At 52.5% G+C, this 20,496-nt stretch overlaps 1 protein-coding gene across 3 annotated transcripts in view; it reads left to right on the plus strand.

The window, feature by feature from the left end:
• The window catches only part of PTPRU (protein tyrosine phosphatase receptor type U), a 271,696-nt gene extending 260,036 nt beyond the window's left edge, over window positions 1-11,660 (plus strand). For all 3 annotated transcript variants that reach the window (XM_006112017.4, XM_006112018.4, XM_006112020.4), the window contains 2 exons: window positions 122-257; window positions 6,579-11,660. In XM_006112017.4, the coding sequence (XP_006112079.2) occupies window positions 122-257; window positions 6,579-6,641 (199 nt within the window). In that variant the 3' untranslated portion in view covers window positions 6,642-11,660. The remainder of the gene's footprint in view (window positions 1-121; window positions 258-6,578) is intronic.
• The last annotated feature ends 8,836 nt before the right edge of the window (window positions 11,661-20,496 follow it).

The following is a 20,496-nucleotide window of genomic DNA, read 5'->3' on the forward strand; positions in this document are numbered from 1 at the left end:
ACCCTAGCAACTCCCAGGGGACACCAGGGAAAAGGGCCAGTCAGGCTGCACGTGGCATTGCTCCGTCAGGTATCCTTGCGCACTGGCTCGCCATTGGCTGACTCCGTGCATGTCTCTGTAGGAACGGGGGTGGTCGGAGCGGTACTTTCTGTGCCTCTACCATGATCCTGGAGATGATCAAGTGTCACAACATGGTGGATGTTTTCTATGCTGCAAAGACCCTTCGCAACTACAAGCCAAATATGGTGGAGAACTTGGTAAGTACTGAACATTCCCTCCCCCTGCTTCCTGCTAGCCCGGCTCCCATGCCCACCGTGGTGTCAACATCCTGCTGTGCGGCCCAGGCGTGTCGGGATCCAGTCAGTCTGGGGAGTCAGGAGAGACAAGCACCAGGCCAGCGAGGAGGTGGGATCCTTCGGGATGGTACCTCCCTTCTGCTTCTAGCCACTTGAGGCCTGAGACTTGGTTGCCTGCCACAGCTGAGGCAGTGACCTCACAGTGTCGTTGCTGGGCTCCTCCTCTGAGCAGCAAGGGAGGCTCGTAGCTAGTTCGCTGGAGGTGATTCACGCTGTTCAGGGGGGTTAGGAGCAGTAGGGTTCCTGGCTAAGGAGGGGAGGGGCAGCCCTGTGGAGTATTTTCTGGTCTCAGGCTCCCTGCCAAGCCCTGTGGCCAAGCTGGGGTGCAGAGGGGGGCTCTGTTTGCATGGCATCTGCCTGTGCTGACATTGCTAGGTGGGCACTATGTGCAGCCAGATGGGCTCTGCTGGTGGGTTAATTCACACCCCAGACTCGGAGCCTCCTGGAGTACAGAGAGTGGAGGTTCCTGGGGCTCAGCCTGCTGGGTCTGGCAGGGCTCTGTGTTGGAGGTGACGCACCAGAGCAGAGCTGATCCTCTGAGTGCATCGCTCCGGCCTGCTCCCATGACAGAACCGCACAGAACAGGTCTCTGGAGCTCAGTTCTCTGCCACGCATCTCCTGGGCGGGATACGAGGGACTCCTCTACGCTTCAGTGGAAAGAGTCACGCACGTCCTGCTCGCGACAGCAGGGCCTCTGGGGGGTTGTGTTTGCCTCTGGCTGCCCAGCCTTGTCTGTCTCCCAGGACCTGAACCCATCGTACACACCACGCGCTAAAGCCGACCTCATTACTCACGTGTAGGAAAAACAGAAATTCTAACAACGGTTTAGGCCCGTTACTGGAGGTGATAAACTGCTAACAGTGATGCAAAAAAGGCAAACGTGTTCAGTAAATATTTCTGTTCTGTATTTGGAAAGATGCATGTTGATGTGCTTCTGGCATAGGAAATTGATGTCTGAGAGAGGAAAGGTTTCCAGTCCATTGGTAACCAAGGAGGATACTGAATGACATCTGCTAGGTATAAACATTTTTAAAGAAAGAGTTTAAAAGAGTTGGCTGAGGAAATCTCTGCGGCTAAGTTTTAATAAGCCTGGGAATACAAGGGAGGCTCCAAAAGCCTGGAAAGTGCCAATGTGCAAATATTTGACAAGGGCAAGTGGAATGACCCCGATAGCCATAAGTCGGCTAGCTGGGCATCAGTCCCAGGCAAAGCAATGCAAAGGTTAATATGGGATTCGGTTACTAAAGAATGAGAAGAGAAGAATATAATTAATACCAGCCAACAGGGTTTTATTGAAAATAGGGCTTATGTTCTCTGAGGCAATGACGAGTTTGGTTGACGAAGGTAACTGTATACATGTCATATACTTAGATTCTTGTGTGGCATTCGACTTAGTAACATGTGACATTCTGGTTGAAAAATTAGCACTAGCCTAAGTCAGTAAAGCAAACGTTAAATGGAGTAAGAACTAGCTCCCTGACATCTCACTGTAGCCGTCAGTGGTGAGTGACCATGTGAAATCACTAATGATAAAATGCAAATATTGGCAGAGCATGATACAAAGCTGAGGGCAGGCAGTTATGCAGAGCTGTCTGAATTCATTGGTAAAGTAGGCCTAATCGGACTAGGGATGTAATAGTGGGGTTGATTAACCGATAAGCAAAAGCTTATAGGTTAATGCTATAGACTACATGCATTTCCCACCCACCCCTTGCTAGTGCATTCTTTAGCAGCTCAGTCCTGGCTTGCACTGGGTCCTGGACCTACATTTACATAGACATACATTTAAAGTGTATTAGGCAGCTCGGCTCTGTTCCGGCTCGTGCTGGGTCCAGGAGTTCAGACCCCTTCACTCCCGGACAGGAGCTGCCTAGGGACTATAGACTAGTCGACTAACTAATAAGAATTCATGAGGTTAATCAACTATTTAATTAACGGACATTTAACATCCCTGAGTTGGACATCTGGAACAAGGAACCAGCAGCCTTACTACAGAATGGGAGACTGTATCCGAAAAGCAGTGACTGTGCAAAGGTTCGAGGGAGTCACAAGTAACTCACCATCAGATCTCAGTGCAATGCTGTGGTGAAAAGGGCTGATGTGGTCCTTGGACCGTAGAGGAGAGAGGTGGCCATTTTACATCTGTATGGTGCAGTGGTGAGATCAATACTGGAACACTATGTACAGTTCTTGTGGCCACATTTTTAAAAGGATGTGGAAAATTTGAAATGGGGAGTGCTGAAAAGGCTGGAAAGATGCCTGGCAGTGACGTTACTCTGAAATAACTCAGTGTGCAGCGACACTACAAGCCTTTATTTCAAAATAATGTTGAGCTGGAGGACTTCTTACTCTGACTCCTGTAACCCTCATTTCCTGAGGAGTAAGGGAAGTGGAAGGAAGAGTGTTCTTCCTTCGACTTCCTGCTGCATAGACAATTGACATAGCGGAAGTAGCGTAGCTTAATTCATCTTTAGCCCTGTACACATACCCTGCAAGACGTAAAGAGCCCAGTCTATCCGAGAGAGATCGAGAGGGGACTTTGCAGCAGATCAGGACCTTCACCAGGAGCAGATACCAGTATTACACAGCATGTGAGTGGAGTCTAGCTGAGACGCAGAACAAGAACTAACGGGTGGAACCTGAAGCCCGACAAAGGAAGGAATGCACTATTTTGTAACGGTGAGGGTGGTCAACCACTGGCACGCACTCCCAAGGGAAGTGGTAGATTTGCCATCATTTGATGCCTGCAAATTAAGACACGCTGCCTGCCCGGAAGATGCTTTAGCCAAACCCAAGTGATTGGGCTCGATGCCAGGATAGCAGGGTGAAATGGAATAGCCTGTGAGATGCACAAGGTCAGACTAGGCATTCTGATGGGCCTTTCTGGCCTTCAGCTCTGTGAATGTTGTTCTTACTGTAGGGGTACAGAGATGGAGCATTACCTCAGAGCGCATTCAAAGGGACAGTGGAGGTGCAGCTATGGGAGCTGGCCTTCAGGGGCTAGAAGCCCATGCCCTACACCTGCCCAGGAGGAGAGATACATAGAGGTCGTGCCTGGGGTTTTCTTGCATTGTGAAAGGAATCTGAGTGCTTTCTTGCATTTTTTTCAAAGCAAGTTGCTAGGTTTGCTTTGCCTGGATTATCAAATCCCTTGCTTTAAAACCGAAATGGCTTTGGGAGGGATGTGCTCTGCATTAAGAATTAAATAGGGGGACCCAGGTGGGGGGAGGAGAAGAACTAATAAAAAGGCACAGTGGCAGGCATGCAATCGTCAAACCCATTGGGCTAAATTGCAAAGGTATTAGAAGAAAAGCCGCATTTTGGATCAAAACGCAATCTTTTCCCAGCCTTAAATGAACCTGAAATGTCTATTCCAGGAGACTCAATGTAATGGAGCCACTGGGTGCTGAGGTAAATGGGCGTAGCCTCTCTGAAGTCAGGATCTGACCTATCTGCCTTCCCCCTCCCTATACACCGGCTGCCTTTCTGGGAGGTTATTATTATAAAGGGAATCAATCCTTTTCCTTAATCCAAAAGCGTTCTGTGCTTTTAATCTCTGCCGCGGCTGCCTCCTCTCTTTGATTTCCTTCCCCTGGTGCCCCCACACGCCTGGACCAGCATCGTGGCACCCACCACTCCATGCAGCTTATGGGATTTTCCGAACGCCCACGGGTGCGTCCTGCAGAGCTTCCTGAAGGACGGTGCTTCAGAAGCATTTAGCTCTCTAGCATAGATTTCCTGGACATGGAATCCCCCTCTCCCTTCCCACCCTTCAATGTTTGCAAAGAGAATGGCTGCCAACAGGATTCTCGTTGCTCTGACAGGGTCCCCCCTCCTCCAGTCACAGCTGTCATCTCCTTGCCGTATCGGGCTCTGACGCCCTCCAGTTGAGAGTTGAGTCCCTAATGGGGTGGGGAACCAGAGAAGCGGATGGGCACATGCTCTGTTAGTGAGGAAAGGGCTCATCCCATTAAAGATACCAGAGCTGCTCTGTTGTTGTGGGCTGGTGCCTGGCATGGCGCAGTCACACACAATCTTGCTCTTAGGCCACATCTAAACCAGGGAATAAGCTGGAAGTCAGAGCCACAACTCCAGCTACGTTAATTGTGGAGCTGGAGTTAGCGAATCTTGATTCAAACTTTGGCACCATCCCCACAGCGGGAGGTCGATGGACAAAATGCTCCCGTCGATTTCCCTTACTCCTTCTGTACTGGTGTTGACAGGGAGCCCTCTGCATTTGATTTAACAGGTCCTTACTAGACCAGCTCTATCGAACACCAGAAGATCAGCTTCCAGAGCGTCGCTCTGTAGAAAAGGGTAGACAAGGCCTTAGATTGCAAGCTGTCCATTGCAGAGAGATCCCAGTGAACTGTAGGGCCTGTATAAATAAGCACATACTAATCCTGCCATTAAGAGGAAGCCATTATTTTTAGTCTTTCCTCTAATGGGAAAATAAGATCCTGTATATCTTCTAAATATGGAAAAATCAATGCGTATGGCAACAGTTAAAGCCAGGGAAGATTTTCACACAGGACATAAGTTGTAGCCACAAAATATATGCAGACGAGGGGACTGTAATTGCGCTCAGTAAACCCAGACTGGCGCATGTCCCTGTCCCAAGGGAGCTGAAATGGCTCCGCTCCACTCCTAGTGCAGCCAGCTCAGCCGCTGCCATGAGAGGAAGGTTGTAAGAAGCAGTTGGTTAGGAATGTGAATAGTCAGATCCCTGTGATGTCAGCATTCCAGGATCAGGCCCTTACGCTGCCAGCCTGGTGCGATACATGTACAGACGGATCTGTTGGCACATGCAGGCCCCTGCTTTCTACATGCAGTGATGGGCTCTGAGCCTATTCCCAGAGACCCCTGCACCTGACCATAGCAAACCCCCCACCGGCACGACTGGGCTCCCTTGTTGGCAGTCTCAGTGGGGAGGCTGAGACGTGACTTAGCCGTGGAGACTGAACTCCCCTTTCCTGCCTAGGTGCAGATGTTCTGCGTCAGGGCTGAGCTGCATTGCTGGGTGCTCTGTAGGATGCTTGTGCTGCCGTTGCCCAGGCGGGACAAGCCAGGACCTTAGGCCCCAGACCCCTTTTACCAGTGTCAAATGCATTCTTGTTTAAATGAATGGGTAACATTCAGCAATGCCAGGCTCACCGGGGGGGGGGGGGGGAGGGACAATTGCCCCGAGGCCCGGGGCTCTGGGTGCTGCTGCTACTACAGCAGTGGCAGAGCCCGGAGCCCCAAGCCCTTTAAATCGCCACAGGAGAACCGGGCAGCTCTACGGGCTGGGGGGGCACTGCACTCCAGGTGCCACTGAGGGCAAGGGCCTTGGTGTGCTTGTTGCCCCACCCCCTTGCGGTCAAGGCCCTTGCAGGAGTGTTGGAGCTGACGGCTTCCCCGAGTAATGCTGGAAATGCAGGAACAATTTGTATAATGCGGCTGCTGCAAGCCATTGGCCCAGATTGGAAACCCCGTATATGACGGAAACCCCGTCAAGCCAGAGAGGGAGGCAGCTGGCTAGCTGCAGCACCGACGGCGATGGTAGCAGAGATCCCCAACTGCCCTGCCTGGAGCTCTGCGGGTAAGCAGCACCCAGCGCACTAGTAAGCCCAGCTCACAGGTGAGCCCAGCTTTGCAGGTAAGCAGCACCCAGCTCATAGGACCAGTAGATGGTGCTCACGATCACGCAGCATTGTCCTAGCCAGCTGGTTGGAAGGTTCCGCAGGCGCCACTGTCCATTGGAAAATACCATTGCTATCGCGCGGAACGTTTTGTGGGAAAATGTTGGTAATAAAGCAAGTTCTTTGGAAAGGAAAGGGGAAAAGGTGCTGCTGTGGGGCTGGACCATTGTAGTCAAACCTATTCAAAGTAGAACCTTTTGATTTTCCATTTGCCGTGACTTTTCATTTAATGCTGAAATGAATGCAATGGAATGCGGTGCAATTAGAACCAACGGCGAGACATCGGAATTGGAACACAGGGTTTCATTAGACCTGACACTTTTTTTTCAGATTTTCATTTTGCAGGGAATTTAGAAATTTCTTGTTTTCCTTCTATTTTGGAGCGACAGAAATTTCAAAATTGTGAAATTGCAACGCCTGGTCCCTGCTCTGCTCCCTCCTGGGCTTCTAGGGCCAGTGAGACTCCCTGGGCAGTGAAATGGCTTAGGCGGTGCAGCTCCGTAGTTCAGCTCCTCACACATCTCTCTTTCTCTCCTTAAAGGAACAGTATCATTTCTGCTACGACATAGCACTGGAATACCTGGAATCACTGGAGACAAGATAGCACCGTGCCGGAGATGGAAGGCAAATGTTTGTTTTGGGTCCATGCCAAGCATGCATTTTGCATTCAGACTTGGAGCTAGCACTACTGGTGCAAGGGGGGAACAATACTGGACAGAATCAAAAAATACACTGATGAAAGGCAGGACACGGGGAAATGTCAGCCATGCTAGATCTTCATCCTACTGCTCTCCATCTGCCCTCCTCCTCCCACAGCATGGGGCAGCGTCACATGGGTTGGTTGCCAGCCCTCATTCCTTTACCAGCGATGCCTCCCTGAAGGCCTGGACTGTACGTGCACTCACAGACAAGGACGAGCAAAAGAGCTTCACCCGTGGACAACTTTGGGCACATCCAACTTGCAGCCTGAGAAGGGGAAGAGGAATTCAAGCCTATTTCTCAGTGGTGGTTACAAAGGATTTATGGAAACATCAGTCCTTGGGAGCAGTACTCGGTGGGGGGGAGGGTTAATTGTATTTTAAGTCCAAGCAGCATTTCTGAGGAGCCTAGAAGCTTTTCTGCTTTGCCCTCTGAAGAAACGAGCCATCTTGGGATGAAGACACTAAAGCGAGTTGTGTCATTTTCAGTCTCAGTTTTAATCACGAGTTAGATGTTTGCTCGTGGATGCCAGCTTCCTGGCTTCCCGAGAGCTGTGTTTTATCTGTGTGTGTCTCAACAGGATATATGACCCCTGGCCCACATGAGAATGGGGGGAATCCAGGTTGTATTAAATGGGACAGGGTCAAAAAGGCTGTTCCTGTCCAGGTGCTCACACCCAGCCTAAGCTATTCCCCCCAAGATTTTCTGGCATGACTAAGTGATTCTTGGTGCCTGGAACTTTTTGGGTGCCCACAATGAGCAACATTAACAGTACCTGATTTCCAGAGGGCAAATTCTCAGCCCTTGCTGGAAATCTGTTTCCTTCGAGATCTCAGACTGGGTGCCCCAAAATGTAGGCACCCAAAGTCACCTAGAAAAACACCGTCGTGTGTCTTGTTTCACAGGCGCCTGGAGCCAGCTGCCTCGCTGAGAGGAGACCAGCAGGAGGGAACCTTTTCTGTGGGCTGGTCCATGTGGCCAGCACCAGCAGGTGCACGGGAATGGAGCTGGGCTGGAAGCAGTGGAGGCCTCAGAAGAAAAGCCAAAATATTTCAGGCAGGAGGGTCAAAGCCAACCCTCAGCTTAGAGCCAGGCGAGCACAGAGGGAGCCCACAGAGGTGCAGTGGGTGGAAGTTAGAGCCTTGCCTTTGGAAGGCTGGGGGCCAAACTCTGCCTGGGTATGCTGTTGTAAATGCAGAGGCACCTCCCTGCAGTCACAGCCCCGTACGTTTAGATCCACCCAAGTCAGTTACCAGAGCAGCTCTCTCTCAAACAGGGAGCAGAATCCACCCAGGCAGGAAACAATGGATGGGGCGGAGGGTTGTCTAATTCTTAGGGCAGCTGGGCAGGCATGGAGTGGGGGAAGAGATCAGATGCCAAATCCTTACCTGTTGCATGGTGCTGTGTGCAGCCAACTCTTCCTCCATCTGCTCCATTCAATAGCTATGCCCAGGCTGTCAATGACTTCCCTCTAGCTCAGCTACTGCAGAGTCTGCCCAGAGCGATCCTCAGCTACCCACTGACCGCCACAAACAAGCCACTACCCCATGATACTGCCATGGTACGGGATGCACCTGCTAGATATAGCATGCGAAGTGCCATTGGGGGACCTTCTCTGTCATGCCTCTGTTCAGAGCAGAATCAGAACTGGCAGCCAGCTCCTCGCCTGGTAGAAATTGGCATGGCTGCCTTGCAACGTGGAGCAAGGTGGGTTCACAAGCTAAATATCTGGCCCAGAAAGTCCAGCAATTCTCCATGCAACCATGGAAGCAGAGGGCTGGAAGGGACCTTGAGAGGTCGTCTAGTTCAGTCCCCTGCCAGATCTAGCTGAGAGCTTCTGGCAGCCTGACCCACATCCCAGTGCTCCAGGCCCATTTTGGGACCGTGCTCAGTTCACTGGTGGCTGGGGGTGGCCAAGACCCAGGGAGGCTGCGCTGGGCAGGGTGTGCTCCGAGGGCTGGCGTTGTTCACATGGACTGGATGAAAACGGGGTGCATTGTTTTCCAACCAAGATGGAATTTTTTGCAGAAAATGCCCGTTTGGGTGTTTGTGGAAACCTGTTAAAATATTTTTCCCAAGACAAAAACTTGTTCCTCAATCATGTGTGGGGCGGAGGGAAGCATTTCCCGGGCGGCTCTAGTCCACCCTGTCCCTAGCAGAGCAGAGGGGGAGAGGGCAGGTGTGGATAAAACTCTGCCGGTCTCTCCTTGGGCTGGGCCCAGCTTGCGTGACTTGCAGCTCTGAAGAGGTGAAAGCCCCTTCGGCACCGGTGCAAAATGGGGTTGGTGGGGCTGAGTGGGCACTTGTGCTGCTCATGCCGGTCCCCTCGCCTGCTGGGGAAGTCTGGGCAGCACAGAGTCCACAGCAGGTCAAAGCCCACTGCAGTCAGGCAGCATTGGAGCCAGTCTCAGTGTGCCAAAGGCAGGGCATTCCAACACTGGCCACACTTAAGAGCTTCTCCCTGCAATTGCTGAATGGCTCTTGTATTCTGGAGGCCGTGGGGCGGCCCAAACCCTCTCGCCAGAGGCCTGCTTACTGCAAACTGGGTAGTATCACGCCTTGCAGTGCCGGGTGGGGCACAGATCTTGCCCTTGCTGGAAGGGGGTGGAGAGAGTGGAAGATGTGCAAAGAACAACATGACTGATTTCGTGGCTGGAGGCGACTGGCTTGTGAGCAAAGCTGTGAGGGAGTAAACCTGCCTAGCTCTGGTAAAGGGTGACCATGGAGACCAGCCGACAAATATGGGCAGGTAGCTGGGAAGAAGAGGAATTGCTTGCACAGGCTTAGGAGGTAGAGCTAAGTGCAATGGGCTGACATTAGGCAAAGGGAATTTAGACTGAATCCCAGGGAAAGTTTTGTAACACTGATGTCCATTGAGGTGCAAAATGGGCAGGCATGAGATGCCATCTCAAGAGTTGTGTAGCTGGGACCCCCTCTGGAGAATGACTGCAGGGTAAGCCCACTGAGGGTGTTACCAGAGATGCGTTTGATCCAGAGTCTGGACCAATCTTGACTCTGCCCCATTTTCATCACAGTGTGATTCTGGCTTTGCCGCATCCCTTGTGCTATTTAACATCTGTGTGTTGGATACTCAGCGGGAGGAGGCATCCGAGTGCGCACCCCTGTCGGTCGCCTGCCCAGCTGTGGTTTTGATTCTGAATCTGCATGGATCCCTGACAGAACCAATGAATTGAGCAGACAGCCTTGGTGTCTGTGCCCCACTGTCACCACCCCAGGGTTTACCCCACAATGGGGGATGCATCAGACAGTTGCTGCATGGGGAGCCGTGCTGAGGTCCCTGGGCAGGCTGGGCTATGCTACAAACCAATGCTCAGCACGGCCCCTTGTTGATCTGGCATTGCCCAGCTCAGGAGCTGCCTGGGGGTGGGGGATGGGTTGTCACCCCAATTACCTGGCTGTTTGTGATGATTTCACTGTCCTAATGATCACTCACTCCAAGGGCTACAACAGCCACATCCTCCTTCCCTGCCTGCCTGCTGTGATCTTGGGAATTCCTTAAATAACGAACCAGCGAATGAGAAAGGAATAAAACGAACTGGAGCGCGACCGTGGTGGACTCCGAATGCCCAGGCTCATAACACGGCCCTGAGGAGGGAGCGTCTCTGCCTCGCCATCTTTCCTAACCACCCTCCCACCCTGGCACTAACTGCTGCTTCCTAATGGCTGAGCATTTGCTTTACCCCTGCCAGTGATGCCTCCCAGAGAGGAGGCGCAACCCCCAGGAGCTGCATTAAAAGCCTGAATTGAAATAAAACATTGGCTTGATTTGCCTTCGGTCCTGTTCACACATTTAATGTCTCTCTGGAATGCCTGCCGGAGGGGCTGCCTTGGAGAAGGATGAGGGTGAGCCGTAGCAGCCCGTGTTACTGAATTAGTTCTTCCTTCGCAGCCAAGCCCAAGCAGAACAGAGCTGCATGTAAGAGGTGTTCTGTAAATCCGATGGGAGGACTAGACAGGTAAGGGTTGGTCCTTGTGATTATCACCACGCAGGGGCAGAAGAATTTTGGACCCAAGGGAAGACAGGGTTAAAATGGGGAGGCTTTCCTTTCTGGAAATAAACAAGTAAATATTAGGAATTTCCATGAACCAAAAATGTATGTGGGCTTGCAGAACTAGGAAACTTGTTATGTTTGTTGGGTGAGTTGCCTCTCCCTCAAGTTCCTCCTTGGTACCTCCATTCTGGGTTGTTTGTGCATCACCCCCAATGTTTTGGAGCTGAGGGCAAATGACATTCTGCAGTGCTCATAGATGAAATAGTACCAGAAAGGCATGCAAAAAAATTCTGCACCCCCTTTCAGTCTAGAGGTAAAGCAGTGTGGCTGAGTTGTATATACGTTTTACAAGCAAGGGTTTTTTTGTATATTCTCTTTGTTGTCCGTCTCTGAAATTTTTAGTGCCACTCTTTGGAAGGGCAAGCTTTAAAAAAATCGAAGTGCTATACCTAACCAACCTTCAACTTCTAACGAGACAAGTACAACATGAGGCAAGGCCATCCTGTACATAGCCATATAGATATATAAATATATATATATACTGTTCTTAAGATGGATAATGTTTATCAGTATTACAAATACAGTGGTGCTTTTTTCTTTTTAATACAAAAATTTAAAATGAAATAAAAAACAAAAAGCCAGAAATACCAAATTTGCGTTGTTTTTGTCCCCGGTGAGCTCAGATTGTTGGCCTGTTTCATAGACAAAGGTGAATGGTGGAAGATCTTTGCTTAGTGGACAGCGGGGAAGGGCCTTGTGCATTGGCAGGGGCTGGTGAGAGGGATGCCAAGTGAGCAGCCATGCTAACGTGGCTCATACCACACACTCCAGGCTGGTTTTAACTTTCGTTTTCTTTTGCTTTCTTTTCTTTTGAAAAAAAATCAGTTGCATAAATAAATGTTCTAAATTTGTGATGGCCTCTGAGTTTCTTTCACTAGCCCTCGGGTGGGTGTCGTGACGCCTTTGTGTAGTTCTCTCCAAGGCTGTGGCTTAAGGGTGCTGTGATCCAGGTTTGGTTTCACAGCACCTAGCATAATGGGGGTCCTGCACAGGATACTAAGGTAGGCTTGGGGCAGGCTGGGCCATCTCAGAAGCGCATCCTTGACAGTAGAGTGGCAAGCACAGATCAGGATGACTCTGATGTGGGACATGAAACAGCTTCCTCCAGCAATAACGAAGGCTCCGCGGCTCATCAACTCATGAAACGTTTGTGTCTCTGGCTGAAGATTTCCATGCTTGGTCTTACTAATGATTTACGGCAGCAGAGGAAGCAGCGGCTGCACTAGCCGCTAATGGTGCGCTTAGATCCGTGCTTCACTCAGTCATTTCACCAGGCTAGCCTCATGGCTTGAGTTTGCCAAGGCATGGCAGTGGGCAGGCCATAGGGCCAGCAGGGCAAAGGACAGTAAGTCCGGTAGAACGACGCCCATTTCCACCAGCTGGGGCGCTGGCCCCTGGACTTCAGTAACTATGTTGAAAAGATTAAGGCAGATTTTTAAACATGAAGGGAAGAAAACTTGGAAACCAAGGGGGAGGGTCCCAAGTCTCAAAGGTCTTTGGGCTCCTCAGTCCTCACGAAATTAGACAGCTAGGAGCAGGGTCCCCTGTGAGCGGGGAGCTTGTGCAGCCGTGCAGGGCAGTTTCAGATGCCGCCCAGCTGATTAGCAGAGTGTCCACAGCTAGGCTTTTTGTTTCTACTGGTGGTGCACAGCACACGTGCCTTGATGCACATACAATTATTCTGCACGTGGATGGAAAAGACAAGAGGGAACATTTCAGAGCCTAAATGTCTGTGGCTCTGGGCTTAGAGTCACCGTGGGACTTAGGCACCGAACACCCAGCTGATGATCCATGATTATGAAGGCCAAGCAGTGTGAGGCACTCCAGTTAGGCGCCTAACTCCCTATGACGACAGGGATTGGGCCAAAAGCCTCTGCAGCAGTTTTCTTCTACCTAGTACTGAGCAGCTGCTTTCCTTGGGCGGCTCCAAGAGTTCAGCTGTCGATGTCTTAGGCATTTCCCCAGCTGTGGGGGGTCACATTGGACACTATTCTAATGTAACCCACAGGCCAGCTGGGGGAGACCTGGGGTCGATTGTGTGTCCTGTGCAACCTTGCGGACAATCAGCACAGATCTGCAAGGTATTTAGGGACTGGACACCCACTGAAAATGAGCTGGCCCTTAGCCCTCCTGTGTGCTCATGCTCCACAGGGGGCCTAACCACACTACCCTCCCTAGCTGGGACAGGCCGGGGGACTGAGGTGCCCAGATATTGTGAGGAATGGGCAGGAAGGTCCTGGACGTATCTACAATAGAAACTTAGGCTTCCCCACCCCTGCCTCCAGGCCTGCTACATAGAGTGGCCAGCATTGACAGTGACACACAAATTCTTTTAAAGCATTTCTCTGCTGGCCCATAAAACCCTGCTGTGCACATGAACGTCCCTGGAAGAACGCGCTTGCTTTGTCTGACGTGATTTATTTATTACAAAGCCGCCTTCAGTTTAATGGGTTGCGATATTAAACACTTCCCGTGAATGCTCAGGCTTCATTTAATGGAGCACAAGGAAAAAATGATAATTGAGTCGTTGGGATTGTTTTTTGGCTTTAATTACGGTTTGTGAAGGCTGCAGTAATTACATTTGGACAATAAATAATAAAAAGGAGAATAATGCAAATTAAAATCAAGGACTGTATTTACTGAGGGCTGTAACTGTGCATGTTGCCACTCAGGCTGTTACATTGCTGGCCCGGAGCCACGTTCCAGAAGGAGCATGATTTCCCCAGGTGCTGGGCAACAAAACACAATTGTCGGTTCAATAGCAAAATTTCTGTTTCATTCGGGCCTTTCCCATGCTCATCGTTTTGGTTGGACCTCCCTGCTCCGGCACCCTGGGGACCTGACTGGCCCTGAACCAGGGAATGTGCTGGACCAGGGGAGGGCTTCTGTCACCATCCTTCCATCCCACCACCCCTCTGCCGTCAGCTCGTCTTCCGGCCCCAGCTGGCCTCACTGACTGGCCCGACTGGGCTGCCGATCCTGGTTGCAATGCTGGTCACTGCCCCCCCCCACCGCCAACTCCAGCTGGTCCGCCCATTATCAGATGCCAGCCCCACTGCCAAAGGCTGGCCCCAGCCCCGCTGCCACCAGCCCCAGTCCTGGCCAGGCGGCCAGAAACTATCATCAGCAGTTAAAGAGAAGCATTTCCCCCTCCTCCTTGTAACACCCTTACACCTGCTATCGTGTCCTCTCTCAGCCTTCTCGTTCCCAGATTAAGACCCAGTTCTTCAGTCTTCCCTCATAGCTCATGTTTTCTAGATCTGTTTACCCCAGACCGTTTCTCCAGTTTGTCCAGACCATTTTGAATTATGATCCTGTCCTCCAAAGCACTTGCAGCTGGAGACGTGAAGGGCTAACCAGTTACACGGTAAACATGCTCCTTACAGGGTAAGTAGTTAACTGGTGGGGACACGTGCAGCATGGTGCAGCCGGTTGGCCCGGCCTGAGCAGCCCTGCCCGTGGCATAGTGTGACGGGCTCAGCCCAGCCTGGCCAGAGCAGCTGTGGTGCGACAGGCATGTTCAGTCACAGCACGATGCAGGGGGCCTGGCCAGACGGGAGCAGCACCCCGCCTATAGCACGGTGAGCAGGCCCGGTCTTGCCAGCCTGGAGCAGCCCCCTTCTGCGGAATCGTGGTTAATTGGTTAAACCCGTGTTCCCCAATTTTATTTGGCCATAGAATCCTTTTAAACTCGAAAGAATTTTGCGGAACCCCAATAACAGTCTTATATGTGGAGCTGAAACAGTAGCCCACAAAGACGTACGGATAATAACTAATCAGGCGACTATGCTGAAGTAAAGTATTCGCGAGAGCACTGCCTGCGCACGCCCAAACAAGCAACTGGTTTGGCAGCTGAAGCTTTGACTTTGTCCGACGCGGCGCGAGTGTATTCGTATTCAGTCACCCACGTGAGCCACGCTCCCCGAGAGCGAGTGCGGGGGTTTACGGTGGGAGATCGCAGGCGATCGCACCACTGATCGAGCGCAGAGTAGTGAGCACCGAAAGCTCGATGCGTAGCGCTCGCTCGGCACTGTCGACGCGCGCGGCCCTGGTCAGGACGCTGAGGAGAACCGCGAAGGAACATTCACCCGGACCCATAAAAAAGGAGACAAGGCAGCAGAGGAGCGCAGGTCGGGCGGCTCCCCTTCTCCATCCCGCTCGAGGGGCCCAACCCAGGCCGAGTGGAATTCCCCAGCTCAGTCTGTTCCACCGGCTCATTGCTGATCCTGAGGGAGCCTCCTGCAATCCCAGTCCTCCCCTTGGCTGTGAGCGCTGACAATCGCCTCATTTAATCCCTGCCCCCCCTTCCCTAGCAATGCCCCTCAGTCCTGGCCTGCAAATGCCCTGCTGGTCCCATCCTGCCGGCAGCCCCCATCCTACTGCTGCTGTCTGAGCCAGGGCAGCGTAAGCCCCCTGCTCCGGCCGCTCCAGGCCAAGGCCGAGGAAAACAATAGAAGAACAACGGACGTTTTACCTCAGGAACCACCAGAAAGGCAGAAAACGGTCAATTAGGTCAAACTTGTGGCAGCCTGGATTGCTCTGCCTCGCGGCACGGACGGGGCTGATGGCGGCTGCTCAGGAGCCTCGCACTCTAGCTTGTGCCAAACCAGCAGGCCCCCAGACAAGGGGGCAATCGCCCCGGGGCTTCGAAGGGACCCACGATTCAGGGCTGCTGCTGCCATTGCTGTGCCAGCGGTGGGAACGGGCCCTTTTGAACTGCGGCCAGAGCTCTGCCCGAGGCCCCATCCTTCCGTGGACAGAGCTGTCCTCCCACCTGGCCTCTGGGTCAGTCCCGATGCAGACAAGGACCCCGATCTTGGTACTCCCGCTTCATCTTCTGAGGGGTGGACCCTGGCACCTGAACTCTGGTTCCCACCTCCTGCCCCACCTCTCCACCGGAGGCCCTGCCCTTGCAGCCTTTTCCCCAGGAGACCCTGCCCATTTCTCACTGGAGAGAGAAGATGGTGGGCAGAGCACAGGTGGAGTGGGGGGCCGTATGGGTGTGGGACCAGGGCCTGGCACAAACCTGGGACTACCTGCTCCAGAGATTTGGGCTCAGGATCTGGATGTCCAGGGTAAGCCTTCGTCTCCCAACCACTTGGGGTCACTGGGCTTTCTTTCCTCCTGCCATGTGCTATTCTAGGGGTGTGGGGTGGGGGGGGGGGGGTTGGTTCATTTCTTTAACAGAACCTGCTTTGAGAAATTTGCATCTCAAAGGAAGAAAAAGTGAAATGCAGCTTCCTGGGGCAGCTGCTCTAGTGAGATCCTGCTCACTCCTGTTATTCCCAAATCACCTGCCTGCCCTGGGCTTGATTTCCATAAAATTACAGGCATTCAGCCTCTGTGTTTATACCCACAGCTAGACACTGGAGAGGCAAGCCCCTGGCATGCTGGGCTCCAGGAATAACGCTGGCAAGATTCAGGCTAGAAGCCAGGCTGGGCTCATTTTTATCGCGTTTTAGAGATGAGGGAGTCACAGTGGCTAACAGACGAATCTGGGTTATTTAATAAGCCCCTCCCCCACCCCAACCTGCTCATTTTACTGTGCTTGGGGCTAATTTTCTCTTTTTCCTTCTGCCAGCAACTCGTCCAAAAGCCATTTTCGGCATCGCCCGCAGGGCGGAATGAGGAGTGAAATCCAGGCCCAGAACATTGTGTCGTTGACTTCTAGGGGGGGGCTGAGCTTTAGCCTCTGGGTCTGCCCCAGGGATTTATGGATGCGCAAACCAGAGCTGGGTACTTCGCCTACCCTGCCTGGTGGGACACCAGGAACCGCTGCTCACTCAGCAGGCAAGGCGCAACGAATGCTGCTGCTTCCTACAGGCCCCGTGCTGCCAGGGGCTGAGTGGTCTCAGCTCCCTTCCTGGCACATGGAAGGCACTTGGCTGCTTCCAGGACCAGACCAGCAGTGCTAACCAGGAGGTCTAGGGTGAGGGAACAGGGCAGGAAAGTGCCCAGACCACAGGAAACTACCCCACGAGCTCCAGGAGGCCTCCCCTTGCCTTTAACTGGTCCCTTATCTTCACCCCCATGAGGCAGTGCCCGAGAGCTGCACTTCCGGCATCTGCCCCACTGCGCCGAGCTCAGAAGCAGGGTGCTCATGCGCTGCAGGCATGATCCTTGCCCCGGCCACACGGCCAGCAGGTAACATTGTCCTGTGCTGTGCTTGGCTGTGTTCTGGATTCAAATCTCCCCACTCCAATTGCCTCCCGTAGGCAGCCAATAGCTCGCGGCCAGCGGAGGGTGTGTGGGGATCCCGGCCGCGCGCAGAGGGCACGTGTGTCGCTTGCCAGGCGTTGCTGTAGCCGCAGCTTGTTAAGCCACAACAGTCACCAGCCACTAATGATGAAAAAGCGCTTCGCCCCGCTTTTATGAAAGCCATAATTTCATTGGCCTCCCAGTAATGAGGAGATAAACGACTGCTGCTTATCGGGGACTTTCCTCTGACACAAATATAAACAGCTGCCCTTTTCGCTATTATGTTCCATTAAACTAATAAATGATTGCCATGAGTTTTGGTGGGGTGTGCACAAATCCAGCTCCCACTGCGAGTCCATTAATGTCCAGGAGTGATTTACCTCCCTGCGCCACTCAGAGGTTTCTCTGCCCCTGAGAGAGTAGCCTTTGACAAAGCCAGCCATGGGGGTGGAAAACAGATGTATGGCTTGTATGTGGTCTGTAAGGGTATGTCTGCACTAGCCCCCTAGTTCGAACTCGGGGTCTAGTGTAGACATAATGATTAGGGGGCTGGAGCATCTGACTTATGAGGAGAGGCTGAGGGACTTGGGTCTGTTTAGTCTGCAGAAGCGAAGAGTGAGGGGGGATTTGATAGCAGCCTTCACCTTCCTGAAGGGAGGTTCCAAAGAAGATAGAGAAAGTCTGTTCACTGTAGTGACGGGTGGCAGAACAAGGAGCAATGGTCTCAAGTTGCGGTGGGAGAGGTCTAGGTTGGATATTAGGAAAAACTATTTCACTAGGAGGGTGGGGAAGCACTGGGATGGGTTCCCTAGGAAAGTAGTGGAGTCTCCATCCCTAGAGGTGTTTAAATCTCGACTTGACAAAGCCCTGGCTGGGTTGATTTAGTTGGAATTGGTCCTGCCTAGAGCAGGGGGCTGGACTTGATGACCTTCTGAGGTCTCTTCCAGCTCTATGGTTCTATGATTCTATGACATACCCTAAGAGCGTTGGGAGAGTCCATGAAGCTGAGGCTTGCGTGGGGGGGGGGGGGGGGGCGTACGCTTTAGACTGGCATTCATGGGTATTGTTCCCACCCAAACTGATGATAGTCCTGGCCAAAATTTGCAAAACCAGAGGCCTTGAACTTAACACTTATGTCCATCAGGGACCTGATGTTTCAAAGGTGGTGAGACTGAGTGTCCCATCAAAGTCATCAGCCTCTGAAGACTTTGGGTTCCAAAGTGTTTGGCAGCTGTAGCTCACAATCCACTCCACTTTGAGTTAGGCAGGGAAACTGAGGCACAGAGCGTCTTTGTTAGCAAACCAAGTCAGTGGCAGGGAAGTCTCCCCAGGAATCCTGAATTGCTGTTCCTTAGTCTCACTCCTGGAGCTGGGAATTCAACCCAGAAGCCCTGATTCCCAGTCCCTCACCCTAATTACTAGACACCTCTCCCAAGCTGCTCCCAGCTGTCCAGGCCCCAGCCGGCAGCGCAGAGGAGGGGGGGTCAGCGCGAGTGAAGCAGGCAGGGAAGGGGAGACTCTCTCTTCTCAGGAGAGGAGAAGGATCTCTGCAGCTGCAGCTCTTGACTGATGGTCGTGCTGCCACTCCACAGAAGACGCAGATGGATTAGAGCTGCTTAAAATGAGCCCTTTGCATTGCACCAGCTAATCCCAGCGTGCAGCCCTAGCTCCAACTCGGGCCTCTGGGGAATTAGGCACAAAATAAACCCCTTCCCGCACGGTTATCTGCAGCACACACGCCCCAAACGACTGATAATGATTTCACAGCACCACTGTCACAGCTTTGTTCCAGGTGACCTGGATACCCACGTTCCAGGCATGGAGTCAGCTCCTAATCCAGCCTGGTGGGGAGCGCTGGCTGTGCTGGCCCAGCTCTCCGGCAAGATCAGTGGGTCAGAGGCAAGCTGGAGCAAAGAGGGCACAGGGATCCCTGGTGTCTTTGTGCCCCACACCAGGGGAGGGGTGGTAAAATGATTGGGCTTGGGAGGGGAAGGAGAATGTTTCCCTGCCACATTCACACAGACAGTCACACACCTGTGCCATGCACAATCACACACACACACACGCATGTGTAAAGGCATACAAACACACATAAATGCATGCATATTCACTGGAATAAATTGCCTGGGGGGGGTTGTGGAATCTCCCTCACTGGAGATATTTAAGAACAGGTTAGGCAGACACCTGTCAGGGATGATCCAGACGGTGCTTGGTCCTAGCGTGAGGGCAGGGGACTGGACTCGATGATCCCTTGAGGTCCCTTCCAGCTCTAGTGTTCTATGAGCCTATGATCCTACATGATTATATGCACACAAGCATAGCCTCATGCACCCCAAACGCATACATCCACCAACTGCGCCCCACAAGCCTCTGCATATCTATACCTCATTCCACACACTCTCTCACAGAGAGAACTATCTAGCCATGCAGCTGTGGGAAAGGATCCCGGGGAAGCCTTGGGATGTAAAATGTACCTAATGACTCGCATTGGGCAGGATCTGGCGCCCCCTTCTGAACCAGCAGGAGAAGGGTGCCCTAATTAAACCTCAGCGCAGAACTAGCGCATGGCACTCATCTAACAATGCCGGGATGATAAGTCAGGACCAAACTGATCAGACCAGCCCTGGGAGGCTTGAATATTTAATAACCCGATTTACAACCCAGCAAACTGAATCACAGAGAAAAGTTAAAAGAACTGCCCAAGGTCATACAGCAGCAATCAATGTACGAGCTGGTAGAAAGACAGAGCTAAAGTGTCCTGGCCACAAGATCAGGCTGGTACGATTATATTAGCTGGTAACAAACTAGGGATCTGTCGCCTGTTTAAATGTACTATCAGGTAGGTGCACAACGGGTTGGAAAACTGCACTTAGAGTAGTTATTATTGGTTTACAATTAAGCTAGTAAGGCATGTCCAGCGGGGAGCTGTCTTGGGTCTGGTTCAATTTCAGTATCTTCATCAATGGTTTGGTAATAGAATAGAGAGTACATGTACAGGTAGTCCCCGAGTTACGCGGATCCGACTTATGTCGGATCCGCAGTTACGAACAGGGATTTTCTCGCCCCGGAGGACTCGAGCGGCGGGACGCCTGGTCCCGCCGCCCGCCTCCTCTGGGGCGAGAAAAGCTGCTCCCCGTCTCCCTGGTCTGCTGCGGGAGCCAGCAGACCAGGGAGACGCTGAGCAAAGCCGCGCAGGACCCGGCCCGACCCGCGGGGCTTCCAGCTGATCTGGAAGCGCCGCGGGTCCGGCCCCGGGTCCTCTGCCACTTTGCTCCGCGTCTCCCTGGTCTGCTGGGGGGGGGAACGCAGCTAGTGCCCCCCCCCAGCAGACCAGGGAGATGTGGAGCAAAGCCCGGGGCCTGTGGTAGAGCAGGTGGGGCGCTGCCGGTTGGTCCCGCAGCACCGCTTCTTGGCGCTACTGGACCAACCCGGCAGCACCCCAGCTGCTCAGCCCCAGGAGTCCTGATTCAGCCGCTGCTGATCAGTTTC

The sequence above is a fragment of the Pelodiscus sinensis genome, chromosome 25, assembly GCF_049634645.1.
Source record: "Pelodiscus sinensis isolate JC-2024 chromosome 25, ASM4963464v1, whole genome shotgun sequence".
Taxonomy (NCBI): Eukaryota; Metazoa; Chordata; order Testudines; family Trionychidae; genus Pelodiscus; species Pelodiscus sinensis.